Source organism: Agelaius tricolor, unplaced genomic scaffold (assembly GCF_023055355.1).
Source record: "Agelaius tricolor isolate 1412-34295 unplaced genomic scaffold, bAgeTri1.0.p SCAF_12, whole genome shotgun sequence".
Lineage (NCBI taxonomy): Eukaryota > Metazoa > Chordata > Aves > Passeriformes > Icteridae > Agelaius > Agelaius tricolor.
The window spans coordinates 3,351,445-3,366,534 of record NW_027269272.1 but is presented as its reverse complement, the minus strand read 5'-3'; the positions used below and the strand labels follow the sequence as shown (position 1 = coordinate 3,366,534).

The 15,090-nt window shown below is 40.1% G+C and overlaps 1 protein-coding gene across 1 annotated transcript in view; it reads left to right on the top strand.

The window, feature by feature from the left end:
- CAB39 (calcium binding protein 39) overlaps window positions 1–15,090 on the top strand; it is a 45,182-nt gene that overhangs the window by 26,384 nt on the left and 3,708 nt on the right. Inside the window, exons 3-7 of the mRNA XM_071437132.1 lie at window positions 4,849–5,013; window positions 8,790–8,908; window positions 10,801–10,969; window positions 12,234–12,293; window positions 14,366–14,431. Of these exons, the coding sequence (XP_071293233.1) occupies window positions 4,849–5,013; window positions 8,790–8,908; window positions 10,801–10,969; window positions 12,234–12,293; window positions 14,366–14,431 (579 nt within the window). The remainder of the gene's footprint in view (window positions 1–4,848; window positions 5,014–8,789; window positions 8,909–10,800; window positions 10,970–12,233; window positions 12,294–14,365; window positions 14,432–15,090) is intronic.

Sequence of the window (15,090 nt, the reverse complement as noted above, 5' to 3'; positions counted from 1 at the left end):
TCCTCCTCTTTGGCTGATGCCAGCATTTTTCTCATACCCCACTTCCCCTGGTGTGTGGCACACATTTACTGTGCTGCAGGTAAATATTTACTCATGCAATCAAGTTGTTCTTCACCACGCTGTGACCTTGGCTTGCCCTGTCCCACAGCTCCCTTTGGAGCCCTGCTGTGGTCCCAGGCAGGCTGGCCCTTGCAGGCACGGGCCTTGTCTCTCCTGGATGTCACAGCTGTGTGGTGGCAGCACCAAGAGCTGCTTGGCTCAGCTGTGCCAGGCTGCCAGAGGTCAGATTTCATTCAGGGAGTTCATGCTGTCATTCACAAAGCAGTAAAATCCTGGATTTGTTACGCGTGTGTGTACAATTCATCTGTGCTTGAAGGAAGGCTAAAGGTTAAGCCATGTGCCTGGCCTCCAGTGGGGGGCTGGTACTCAAGGGGTAAAGCTGAGCCTTCTTTAGGAAGTGGCAGGTGAGACAACGTGCTTCTCTTCTAATTGAACTTTTCTGTGCTGTCTCCATGCTAAATGTTCACTGGAAAATCATACAATAATTTTTGGCCTTTAGGTGTGCTGCTGCACTGATGTAGTTACTGATACATTTATGGAATTATATGTTTTTGTAAGCATTTTGAAATCCAGCCAATTTAAGTGGTTATTGAAATAATGCTTTTTAGTTGTGATAGATACTGCTTTAGACTACTGAAATTATTCACCCAGTACAGGTTCAGAGCTATATCTGGTTTATCTTTTTGATGGATGTTTTCATTAATAGTGCAGTTTCTGGAACTGCATTATCCATGGGTAGAGAACCCCCAGGCACTTGGGTTCCATGGGCCTGGAGACTGCCAGGCTCTCTGGAAATATTTCAGGACTGGCCATGTGTTCTTTATCTTTTTCTACTGTTCACAAACCCCAGATAATCCAGCTGTACAACTCTAGATAGGGGATCTGGGGTTTGCACTGCTTACCATTGAAGGAAATACTAAATTTTAGGGTATTTCACTGATCTTTCCAGGGACTGCAATAAACCATAGCTATAAAGATGTGCAGCTATTCTGGTGTAACACTCATATGTGTGACTCCATGGTGTCTGCTTTTACTTTTGAATAGTATCTTCCTGTCTTTCATAAACACAGAGAAGTAAATACTTTCTTTATTTTCTTTGCTTTGCATTTCACTTTCATAGTGTGGCTTGTCCTCAGATGGTATTGATGTTCTGGCACCATTACATTTCAAATATGACTTGCCATGAAATTTTTCTCTAAAATTCAGGTTGCTCCTAATCAGTGTTGGGAGCATATAAATACAGATGTTAATACTTTAAAAATTAAAATTTTAACAAATATATACTGTTTTATATATACTTATATAAAATATATACTTATACTCTCTATAAAATACATAGAGAGTATAGGTATTCTGTATATATAAAATGCACCCTGGGGATATATTGTACTGGGTATATTTTATATAATTGTTCATATGTTGTCTGATTGTTAGTTCCACGTTTGATCGTGGGTTTTTGGATGAACCTCATTGTGTATTTTGATCTTTCTGTCTGGAGTTTTTGTCCCCTCCTGAAAGAGAGCAGTTCATTAGGCAATTTAGATCTCAGTATCTTAGAAAATCTTGCAAGTAATGCTAGCCAAGCTTCTCTTACTTTCTTGATTTTGTTTGTTTTTAGTGGTTCTTTACTTGGCTTTTCACACCAATATTTAACGCAGCATTATATTTTTCATTGTAACTATGTAAATTCCATTTTGCATCTGAAATGGCAAAAATAGGTCTGCACATCTTGTATTTGGAATATGTCTGAGAGTTCATGGAATATACAAGAGTAAGGAGGTTCCAGAAGTTTGTCAGAGTTTATTTCTCATCCTTTTGATGTTGAATTTTGGAGTAGAGGAACTATAAGGATGTTACATTTTATGGAAGTGTAGTGCATTGATGGACATTGGTTACTGATATAAGATTCCAGAAAACCTCAGTTTGCAGAAGATTCCCAGAAATGGAGCTGGAGTGCTGCAAGGCAGGTGCTTTGATGTGTGCTGGTCAGACACTGGTACCTGCAGAGGTGGTGGGGTGTCCATCCATGGAGCAGTTGGGAGCATGGCTGCCCACAGCCTGGGCAGCTTGGCAGGGCTGAGGTGGCCCTGCCTGGAGCATCCTGATGGCCTCCTGAGGTACCACCTGAGGACAAGCCACACTATAAAAGTGAAATGCAAAGCAAGGAAAATAAAGAAAATATTTACTTCTCTGTGGTTATGAAGGACAGGAAGATACTATTCAAAAATAAAAGCAGACACCATGGAGTCACACATATGAGTGTTACACCAGAATAGCTGCACATCTTTATAGCTATGGTTTATTGCAGTCTCTGGAAAGATCAGTGAAATACCCTAAAATTTAGTATTTCCTTCAATGGTAAGCAGTGCAAACCCCAGATCCCCTATCTAGAGTTGTACAGCTGGATTATCTGGGGTTTGTGAGCAGTAGAAAAAGATAAAGAACACATGGCCAGTCCTGAAATATTTCCAGAGAGCCTGGCAGTCTCCAGGCCCACGGAAGCCCAGTGCCTGGGGGTTCTCTACCCATGGACAATGCAGTTCCAGAAACTGCACTATTAATGAAAACATCCATCAAAAAGATAAACCAGATATAGCTCTGAACCTGTACTGGGTGAATAATTTCAGCAGTCTAAGGCAGTACCTTCCAGCCTGAGCTGTGCTGCTTCTGAGGGATGTGGTTTGGTGGCAGCCTTGATTTTAAGGGTCTTTCCAGCCTCAGTGCCTCAGTGGTTTGTGTCCCTAACTGCTGCTTCCCACTAAAGCTCTGTGCCATGCCCAGCTCCAGTGGAGCACGTGCAGGTGCTCTTGGCAGCTGTGAGGAGCACTGAACTCCTCCTGTCTCTCACTGAAGTTCCCAAACTGAATGTTCATGTTGGGCTAGAAGGCTTTTTGGTTTCATAAACCATCAGTGTTTGGAGACACTGAATTATTTTCTGCCTGCTTTGCTAGCATTTCCATTGCTGGTGTCTGTCTTGGTAGCAAGGGAGAGCCCTCAAGTGCAGTTATTGAAGTTTGGGGTTGGGAGGCTTGTCCTCTTCCCTGGGCTTTTGGTAGGACAAATTCTCCTCTGGCCTTCTTAATGCCAGGCATGCCCTCAATACTGCCATGCTTTCAGCTGAAATAGGAGTTCCTCGAGCTGCCTTTCTTCCTCTTTCATTTGCTTTCTACATTAGTGTGCAGGAACAGCCTTTGCTTCCTCTTCCCTTGGTAGCCATCCATCAAAGATATCTCTTCATATCTCCATGTCTGACAGATGTTCCTGTTCTTCTACAAAAGAGCTGTTTCCTCTGAATTTCAGAGAACAATTGTGTGGTGTAATTCTGCTCCAGCATGGGGAGCTGCTGTTCCCATTTCACCTCTTCAGGAGCTGCTGTGAATCAAAGTGGTCTTACTGAGCACCTGCTTCTTGCTGTCTTACCAGCAGTGCACAGAAAATCCCTTGGGATTTCGATTGAGGAGGAGACAACTGGACTAGGAACTCTGAAGTAACAGGAAGAGGGAGGCAGCAGGGATTGGAAAGTTGTGGAGGAGCTAAAAATGATACAGAGCCTCCTTAAAGGTCATGGAATCCTTGCTTGCATACCTAGCAAAGCTGGAATGGCTTTAGCTCAAATAGTGCATGGGTCATGCTGATCTTAAGCCTCTCTGGATAAAAAGCACAAATGAGAAATCTTTTTACACACTCTTTATAAGACTGGCAATGTCCAGGAAGGGGTCATTTTTTCACTTTATTAATTTTCTGTAAGCTATCAATCATGAATACTTTACATTAAAGTGTATGCATACTTGGTTGGCAGGTTCATCTAATTACTAAAAATCAGTGCACTTACAAACCATTCAGACTTTTTAGGCATGTGAAGAACCATTATAATTAAACCAGCTATTTATGATGATCATTTTCAGCATTTTGCCCCCAAGCTCAGTAAACATATATATTGAAAGGAGTAGTTCTTTTTTTGGTCCAATACAACTGTGTTTTAAGATTCAGAAGTGGGTGTTTAGAAGTATTCTTGTTGATTTATTTTTTTTTTTAGTTTTACTTGTGAAATAACTGTGTTTCCACTGCTAAATGCTGCTCCAGCTCATCCTGGCAACTTAGGAATTCCTCACAAGTGACAAGTCAGACCTGTCTGGCTTCAGGCAGGGAAGGGTTTTAGACCTTTCATTGTGTCCTTTTGAGTGTATCTCTTTCTGGGTCTGTTGGCCAGGTTGTTCTTGTGTGCTGAGATAACCTGAAAGTTAAAGTTGGTTTTCCTTGAGGTTTTGTTTGTTGGAAAGACTTCACCCACAGTAACTGGAATGGAAGCCTAGTATTTGGCAAAACCTGATGTGTGCAAAATCTACAGGAGGAATATGTTAGGTGTCTCTGAGCAGTTCCCTAGGCACAGGCATGAGGCTCCATGTCATGTTTTCCAGTCTGATCCTACACAACTGTTTTATAGAATGGAAATTTTGTCAGGTTCTTTTCATCCTATTGCTGTTCTTTAGGGGATTTTTGAATGGGAAGTTAAAAGGCAGTAAAAAGGAAGAGATTTTTACCTTTGGTAACTAAATTGTGTATGTCTTTCCTCTGCTTTGTATTGTTTGGTTTGGTTTTTTTTAAAATACCAGTCTCATAACAATCTTATTTGCAGAAAGAATATCTATTGTTTTTTTCTCAGATTGTCATTTCCTGATTATTCCTCCCCCCCAGTGGAAGTTTGCAGATGTTAAGAATAAAGGAGTGTGCAGTCAGAAGGACAAATGGCATTGTTCTCTAACTGTATTGTTTTCCCATTTTCTTTAGGCGACAGAGGAGGTCTCAAAAAACCTTGTTGCCATGAAAGAAATCTTGTATGGCACAAATGAAAAGGAGCCCCAAACAGAAGCTGTGGCACAGCTTGCTCAGGAGCTGTACAACAGTGGTCTTCTTAGTACCCTAGTAGCTGACTTGCAGCTCATTGATTTTGAGGTAAGAGAGGAGGTTTGACATTTCTTACATTCTATATGTTAATATAAACACATCTGAATTCCTACCACTTTAATGGTTAAGATGTTTCAGTCTTCAGCTTTTAGTTTGTGGTTATGACACATCCATTAGAAGGAGACTGAGCAGCTATGGAATATAAAATCTGTGAATTTAGACATACAAACAACACGGATTTGAAGCAGGTAAACCTCTAATGTGATGGTACAGTTCTTTTAAAATTATGGAATAATTCTCAATAGTTGTGTACACAGAAGGGTTAATCTCTTAGTAGTAACCCTGTGGTGAACACAAACCATAGTACTGCAAGATGTATCTCTGTGTTCATCTTGCTACATCAAATTAGTAGGAAAAATAATAGAATTATTGTAACATTTATAGAAGCTTAAATACATAATTTAAAGCTGTTTTATTAATAGTCCAGTATTTCTATCTCTTTAGAAACAAGTGATGCAACCTTTTTGGTTTCCTTGTCTTTTTTTCTGTTTATTAAAAAAACAAACCCGAGTTTTTATTGATCAATTGAAAATAGCAATACTTACTTATATTTAAAGGTATCTCTCCACAAGCCTCTGTGGCTTTTGTCACCACATCACATGGAATAATTTAGCACCATGGAGAAAAATCCTATTTAGGTATGAGATGTTGCAGCACAATTGGATTTTTCTCTTTCCCCTGAGGTCTCACAAGAGCTGTGTGGTTGTCTAGGAAAAGAGCCAAATCCATGCATCTCACTCCACAGCCTCAACCATAAAGATTATCCCCCTTCAGATTGCTTAAAAATGGGATTGTTCATAAACAAGTTGCTCACAAAACAAACAGAACAGTTTAAAGTCCTATTGTAATTTGACATTCCAAAAACAATGGCTTTCTTCCCTGTTCTTTCTTCTCTCCCCTCCACCCCACCCATAACTCCCTCTGATTTGTGTTTCATTGTAATACAGTGGTATTTTTTCCCTACCCACACAAGTGTTTATACCATACATAAAACATTCAGGTTGTTAAATAAGCAAGGAAACCTGGGAAAGCTGAGAGGGAATGCTGAACTGGGATGGCCTTTAATTGCTGAAGAAAGGAAATCATGAAACGTCATCTGGATTCTGCTGACCTCTAGATTGGTATCAGCCTGCTGTTTACTCAGCCCAGTTATTAGCAAAGGAAACCTTCATTATCTCCTGGTAATGAAGAATGAGAACCATTTGCACAGGCTTGCTCTCATTAAGGAGAGCTGTGCTTTTCATTAAGGGGACATGGAAGGATTGGGAGTTGTTTCCTGCCTGTTCTGCTGCTGTGTTTCAGGAGGATGTGATGGTTCCCCTTGGAGGGAGAAGGAGTCATTCCTGCTTTCTAGGCTGGACCACATCTGCTTTTTATGGCTGGCAGCTGGCAGACTGTCCAGCTATTGTTGGTACCTCGAATTAATGTCAACACACCTGTGCTCCAGATGTGCTCCAGCTTCCCAGCTGTTCCAAAGCCAGCCAGATGTTGCCTTTGATATCCCAAATGTCTGTGTGGGTTTACTGCATTTGAAGCATTTTTTCCATTACTGATGGAAATACATATTCGATTTTCTGGTGGTTTTTAAACTTGAAGAATGGGTCTGGAATTTTTTCTTTCTGGTTTTAACACCATAGCTGCACGTATTCAGTGACAAACTAAACTCTTTTTCCCTTTCAGTCTCACTTCTGAAGAAGGTTTCCTTGTAGAACAGGAATAGACAGCTCATTAATAGGCAGGAACTTTCATTGTGACTCTTTAACTGTCTCAAATGTACTATGGTGAGAACAACCCATAGAAAAGTAAAAAGTAAAAACTAGAAAAATAACAAATGGGATGTTTTAATGAAGAGAACTGTAAGTGTCCAGCTCTTGCCTTGTGCCCAGGCCTGGTTAAAGTGTTGCCCTTCCCTGGAAACTTGCTTTCCAGTAAAGCAGTCAACACAGCCATCTCCTTACCAATCCTAACACCAGTTATCTCCTTGCTGGTTTGCACTGAGAGAGATGGTATATATCCCTGGTGAAACTGGATTTTTTGTCCTGTTGTTTTGGGATTTTTTAAATGAAGAATTAAAAAAGCCCACCCAAAACAAAACTGCCTTTTGCCCAGGGGAGCTGAATCCTTCTGCTGGGAAGACAATACAAGCACAGTGTCCCTCTCACCTCTGGCTGTGGTGACTGTTGGCCTTGTTGGGCCATGAGATCACTTGGCAAGGCACAAGAAAGTGACAAAACCTGGCTGTGGGGTTGCAGTGTGCCACAGGCAGCTCAGGGATGGGTGAGAAGGAAATGCTGTTCTTGCTGGGGACTGCAGGCACACGCTGTGAGCAGCGCTGCTGAATGGGAGTTGATGATTATATTATGTGGAGTTTGAGTAAAGCAATTCCTGCAAACACTGCTCTACTCATGTCAGAACAAAGAGTTCTGGTGTTGCTTTGGGCTGGCTTTCAATAGAATTGTAATTGAGAAAACAAGGGTTTACAAACAATCTCTTATATCCTGAAAACAACACTCCAGCAAAACTGTCTGTGGTAATTTGCAAACATGCCATTTGTAAAGCTCCAGTCCTCCTACGTTTTCATAAACATTTCATTTTTTCTCATGCAGTCTTTTTTACACTGATTAGAAAACGGAAAGAATTTTAAATAATTGATGATGTTTTTAAAATTCTTGCTAGTTAAATAAGCCCTACATTTTACTCAAAAGCTTCCTGGTGTTACTCAGGAGATTTACAGCACAGCTAGAAACATTAAATACATCTAGGTTTGGTGTAGAACATTCAGGGAACCTGTAGGTGGAGTTGTTTAACAGGCCTTTATTTGCAGGTCCAAGCTTAGTACAAGCTGGCCTGGTCTTTTTCTGGAATAGATCTGATAACATAATCCTGGAGGTGTCTTTGTGCAGTCCAGAATGGACACTTCATTGCAGAAACCTGGCATTTAAATGGTGCATTTGAATGACAGTGGAAGCTGTTTATGTTTATAATCACCTTTTTGTTAGATGTCTACCAGTTTGTCATCTTCAGCTGTGGTCCTGCAGAAGAAATAAACAGGAGATGTGTATTTATCCAACAAAGAACATTTCCAGTTCCTTTTACGCTGTCTGGTGCTATGCTTGTGAATCTTTGTGTGTATAATTTGTGCTGAATTCCAGCATCCTGGCCTTATTTATACTGCTGTTGTGCACTGAAAAATGTGAGACTTGCATTTTAGGTCAGTGGATGATTTCTGTGTATTTTATTCATTCATTTCTTTATTCCACTTTCATAAGTTGCAGTTCTAAGTTGGAGTTAACACTGCAGTTGGAAATGCTCTGCACACTCTTAATGGTGGCATTGTGTGTCCCTAGACAAGGGCAGAGGATAATGGAATGTTGAAGAAATACACTTCCCAGGCAAGAGCACAGTTAAAAACTGTTATGCTGTTAGCAAAAGCAAATACCAAATAAGCCCAGGACATTGATGCTCCATAGAAATACCTGCTGAAACATCAGCTGGCTTTACTTCTGAATGTAAACTCTGAATTCTGTAAATTCTGAATTCTGTAAATTCTGAATGTGATCTGCCTGCAACGTGGTGTCATGTTTTGAGTGCTGTGGCATATTTGAAATGGGCCTAAAGAAAGAGAATCTGGTATGGATCAGAGTATGGAGGCTGCCTGAACTGCAGAACCCCCAGCACAGCTGCATGAGGTGATGATAGTGTTTCATTGTTAGCTTGCCTGTGGACTTCCATATTTTGTGTTTAACTGCTGATGTTTTTGACAGGGCAAGAAAGATGTTGCGCAAATTTTCAACAACATTCTCAGAAGACAGATTGGTACAAGAACTCCCACAGTTGAATACATCTGCACTCAACAGAATATCTTATTCATGCTATTAAAAGGGTATGTGCACTGTGAAGCATAAATCTGCTTTTACATGAAGTAAGGGCTTTGTAAATGCAGAGAGAAGCAGTGAGTTCGGACAAGTTTGCTCTTTCTTTGCAATATGCTTCATTTTATTTTCTCTTTCCTTGGTTTTGGGGTCTGTAATTCCCCTAAGTAAAGGAAAATTTAAGAAGTAGAACCCCAACCATCTACTTTTGCATGGAAAAGAACTGAAAATTGAGAACTGTTAGTACTCTGAAATACTCTTACTGGGCTAGTAAGCTATTTTCCTTTCAGTATACTATTTGAGCCTTTTTAAACTATTCTCTTGTGAACTTACTCTCATCAGCAGTTGAAGGCTGTTCTTTTTCCTTTTAACCACAATAATTTCCAGTTTGCTGGCCTGTCTTAGACTTCTTATTCATAGTGATTTATATTGCTGTATTGACACAAACACACCACCACAAACCTGACCAAAAGAGAATGATTTGTGGTATATTGTGTCAGACACTTGTTTCTTCCTCTCTTCTTGTAAGATCTGCAGTGCTGGATATTGGAGGGTCCTGCCATACTGAATACATGTAGAGCTGCAGCTCCCAAACATGAAAGCAGAAAATAATTGCTTGCATTTCTAGTAACATCTATTAAGAAAGTTCTGAAAATTGCAATTCCACTGTGTTATTTTGGGACAGACGAGCTCATCAAACATTAAGAAACAATTAAAAAAATATAGCTATTTATAAATCTGGCTGCAGCTTCTGGGTAAGCTTGCTGTAGTTGAGGAGTATTTATTCCACTTACTGGGATAATTCAAGGGTGTATGAAAGGGCCACTCATCTCAGTGGGATATGCTTGCTGTTAGCATTACTTGCCTGTAATGTCATTTAAATGTCAGAGGGACAAAAGAAAATATTAGTTGTGGCATAATGCAAAAGAAATTATTGATTCAGTGTGTCTTCAAAATAATTTACAAAAGAAGGCAAAGATACTTGAGGTGCAGTGAGAGAAAACTGCTTTTTCAGCATGTTCTCATTGGTAAATGGTTGAATGGGGGCTGCAACACTTCAGAGAGCTTTATCCTCACAGGGGTTATTGAAACTCAGATTGATGAGTCAGGATGTTTGAAATGGGCATTTAGCAGCTTACATGTTACATCTGATATCCAGCTGAGACAAATTTATGTAAATTTAAACTGTGGCATGAATTGCAAAAAGTTCAGTTGATTTCAAATCTCCATGACAGGTTAAATGGGAGAGTATTGCAGGGTTTAATGAAAATTATTTATTTCAGGGTAATATAGTTATGGTTAGTATGCACAATGATACTTTTCTCCTGAAATTGGGGAGAATTTCAATTAGCTCCCACTGGTTTAGGAGGGATCATTCTGGAGGTGTGAGGCAGGAAGGCCTGTGAGAGGCTGAGGCTGCTCCAGAAGCTGGAACCCCATGATGTGCAGAGCAGCCAGTGATGCTGAAAAATGGTTTAATGGAAGAGGAGATCTGAATTTATGTCCAGTATTGTTAACCTCTCGTGCTCATGTGGAAGGTTTTATGTGAATTTCTGTCATGTTTAAGTTAGCAGCTTTCAAGGCAAATAATTTACTGCTTTTCCAGATGTCTGCAATCCCACCAGTATGGAACAAGAGAGCAAAGAAAGTATTTTTATTTAGTCTTGTTTCCCCATTTGTGAAAATCCTTTTTAATTAGCTGTAATTGTAACTGGTAGCTATTTCCTCAGTATTTAGTAGAAATATTTAAAAATGGAGTTGAATGCAGAAATAAGTACCTCTGATTTTGATGGGTTTGTTTACTGGGTAGTACTGAAGGCTGGAATTAGCAATGTGGTGCTGCAGTGCTAACTTGTGAAAATTGATAAACTCCTAAAGAATCTCTGTTGGGTTTTGTGAATAGGTACGAATCTCCAGAAATTGCTCTCAATTGTGGGATAATGCTCAGAGAATGCATCAGGCATGAGCCACTAGCTAAAATCATCTTGTGGTCAGAGCAGTTCTACGACTTCTTCCGATATGTGGAGATGTCCACATTCGACATCGCGTCCGACGCCTTCGCCACCTTCAAGGTAATTCCTGCAGCCTGGGAACTGCTGCTCCTGTGCTCTCTGCCCTGGGCACCCCCTGCTCTGGGGGCTGCTCTGGGAAAACAAGCCTTGGCAGAGGGGAGGAAAATAGGTGTGATGTGCATGGGTGAGCTGTTCTTCCTCATTTCTCAGAATGCAAGCTACACCTCTAAATACATACACTATGTTGGCCCCCCAAAATCCTCTTCTGAGCAAGCTGTATCATGCATTACCTGAATGCAGGTGTGCTCCCATGCCAGGGGCTTTAAATCTGTGTCTTCAGCTCCTCCTGAGGATATTTGATGCTGCTTTGTCTGGGGAAATTGTCTATGGCCCAATTTTTATGTCCCTAAAGCAATCAGTTATGGGGACAATAAGCATAATATTAATCAGTATTAAATGGTGGGTCTTAACCTCAGTTGTGTGTAGTTGTGTGCAGAGTAAATACATACAGTACATCTGCTCCCCAAAATCCTCTTCTGAGCAAGCTGTATCATGCATTACCTGAATGCAGGTGTGCTCCCATGCCAGGGGCTTTAAATCTGTGTTTTCAGCTTTTCCTGAGGATATTTGATGCTGTTACTTTGTCTGGGGAAATTGTCTATGGCCCAATTTTTATGTCCCTAAAGCAATCAGTTATGGGGACAATAAGCATAATATTAATCAGTATTAAATGGTGGGTCTTAATCTCTATTGTGTGTAGTTGTGTGCAGAGAAAATAAATACAGTACATTTGCTCCCCAAAATCCTGTTTTGGAGAGTAAGCTGTATCATGCATTACCTGAATGCAGGTGTGCTCCCATGCCAAGGGCTTTAAATCTGTGTTTTCAGCTCCTCCTGAGGATATCTGATGCTGTTGCTTTGTCTGGGGAAATTGTCTGTGGCCCAATTTTTATGTCCTTAAAGCAATCAGTTATGGGGACAGTAAACAATAAGTTACATTTAAATAATTTAACAAAGCATAATGATTAATCAAGATGAAATGGTGGGTCTTAACCTCAGTTGTGGTACCAGAGTGTAGCCTTGGTCCATAAATAGCACTCTTCAGTGATAATTTCACAGGCTGTTTCTCTGTGAATTAAACTCATCACAGATCTTTGCTAAGGGATGCCAAGATCCTGAGCAGTGTCCAGGTAATTGCATTCATGTCCTAAAACGTGTTTAATGAAATAGCAGGATTTTGGATTGAATGTCTTATGTGTGTGAGAATGTCTTTGAACTGTTGAAATGTTTTTAGTGACAGTGCTGGGTTTGTGCTTTCTTCCAGGATTTGCTTACAAGACACAAGTTGTTAAGTGCAGAATTTTTGGAACAACATTACGATAGGGTGAGCAGACACCTTTTCATATTTACAGCTCTCTGGTGCTGTGTATCTTATTTGAAGAAATTGTTTTTTTCCCTTGTTTAGTTCTGGTTTTGGGGATTTCCACACAATACTAAATCAGATGTACTTGGGGTTCAGTTTCCCTCCCCCAAAGCAAGTAATGTTAGAGAGTTTTATTTATCCTGACATTTTCAGCTACATGGCTTCCATCCTTTTGCCTTTCAACAGATTATTCAGAACCAGTTCCACAAAGATATTTAAGTGTTTAAATCTTACTCTGATTAAAACTCCCAGACTTCACAAGCAATTAAAAAAAAACCCCAAAAAACAAAACCAAGACCAACAAACTTGGGATCACATTGATTTTTTAAAGGTTTGTCTCCAGGCATGTTCACTAATTCACAAATATCTCCTCTGAGTGACTCAGCTTTAAACAGGAGACAAAAATTATTATTCCCTTTTTGACTATTTGCTTTAGCCCTGAAATATCTACTGAAGAATACTTCAGGCACTGTTTGGGAACCAATTAAGAGGCTTGGAGAAATTAGATGTGCAGAGTTGATACTTAGCTCACCTCTTCATCTAGTTTGAAGCAAAGTTCTTCTTGCTGTGTAATCATTTCTGAAATTTTAAGAGATTTTAATCAATGCATTTCTAAAAAAAGTCACAGTGAAACTGTATTTAACAATGTAACAGCCATGAAACATAGACTACTCATGAACAGTAAAACTTGACAATATTAAAAAACCTAAAGAGTGAGCAAGGTAAATGTTTATTTCAGTCCTCCCTGACTCGGTGATGCCCTCACGTTTTGACACACTGAATTGCAACTCCAGTTGGTCCCTTGGGCATTTGTAAAAGCCCTGCACAGATTGAAAAATCAATTTGCTCTGGTGAGTGCAAGACATCAGAGTCTTCCACTGAGCATGGTCCTGTGGGAGCCAGCCTGGCTTCTCCTCCAGAGGGAGCCCGTGCTGTGCTTTCCAGGGAGCCCCTGGGAATTGGGAGCATTTGGAATTCACAGGGAACCCCGACCAGGGGAGAGGATGATGCATCTGACTCCACTGATAGCAGAGGGCTAATGAATGACTTTATTATACTATATTATTCTGTATTCTATTACACTGTGTTACATTGCATCTCAACTGAATCTGCCAAGTGTGGGGGTGTTTGAGGGTCCTCAGGACAAGGGAAGAGATGAGAATCTTGCCTCCATGTTTCAAAGGCTGATTTATTATTTTATGATATGATATTATATTATATAAAAAGAAAATTATATACTAAAACTATACTGAAGAAAGAGAAGAAAGGAGACATCAGAAGGTTAGAAAAGAATGAATGATAAAAACTGCTCAGAGCCTTGACACAGCTGGCTGTGATTGATCATCAAATAAAAACAATCCACATGAGACCAATCCCAGATGCACCTGCCACATTCCACAGCAGCAGATAACCATTGGTTACATTTTGTTCCTGAGGCCTCTCAGCTTCTCAGGAGGAAAAATCCTGGCAAAAGGATTTTTCAGAAAAGATGTCAGTGATAGCCAAGCACTCAACCCTGCCCAGAACTGTGCATTCTGCTGTGGCACAAACACAGGCACAGCAGATGAGATAAGGATATTCTTGGGAAGAATTGTGCCTTGCTTTTCTCTGTGAGGAGAAATGTGGGGCTACAGGAGCTGTCCCCTCCAGCCTGCCCTGGTGCAGCCCTGCCAGGGGCACCAAGTGCAGACTGCTCACAGCTCATCCAGCCTGGCCTGGGGCACTCAGGGATGGGGGCTGCTCTGGGCTGCTGTTTCTCTAAGAAATAATGAGGAAAATCCTTCCACTGCCCTGGGAATCTAAACATTAAAGTCTCTTGAAAAAGCAAATACATCTTTTTTAAAGCATATTCAATTTTTAACTTGTATATGCTTTAAAAGCCTAAGTAGTGACTTACAGGAACCCACTGAGATTTCAGATTCTGTTTGGTTTTGTTAGGGATTTGCATCTTCTCCACTTTGTTGCAATAATTTGGAAGGAGATGCCTGTGACACTTGAAAAAGTCCTAACCCTTCTCTGTATTCTGTGTTTAGTTCTTCAGTGAATATGAGAAGTTACTTCATTCAGAAAATTACGTGACAAAGAGACAGTCACTTAAGGTAAGGCATTTTTATTTTCTTCTGAAATGCAAAGAGATTCCCTTTATTTTCAAGGTGAGTTAACTTTATTTGAAATGGCATCTGTAACAGCCTTGAACAGTATTTATTTTAACTCTTCAGACATTTTAATTCTTGGGATCAGCTAATTTTTTTATTCCAGTTGTTACATATCCTAATGTCCAGCACAGACCACAGTAATTTCTCTCCCTATGAAAAAATGGCTCCTCAAATTTCTTTATTTTTGTTGATTTTTTTCCTTCAACAAGTCTGGTTACATTTAAATAATTTAACAAAGATTCACATGATGTGCCTAAAGCAATACTGATCTTACATTCAAGTAGGTAAGAAATAGTGAACATAAATGTAATGCAGAGCTTGCAGCAAAGGGGATCCTTGTGGGCAAAATCCTTTTAAACCCTTTAGGTAGCAAAAGAACAGGCAGTATTTCATTTGATATACTAACCAGTTTTATTGGGTTTTTGAGGTTTTTAAAGGCATTCTTTCTATGCTGAATAGCTTCTGTATAAGTGGAAAAAATAATGAAGTCATGGGGGAAAAAATTGAAAGACTTCTCTTTGCAATTCATAACAAGGGAGAACAGTGTGATTTTTCACTTTCTGAGGAAAGGGAGAAACTGTGTAGTTGAAATGAGGGGAAAA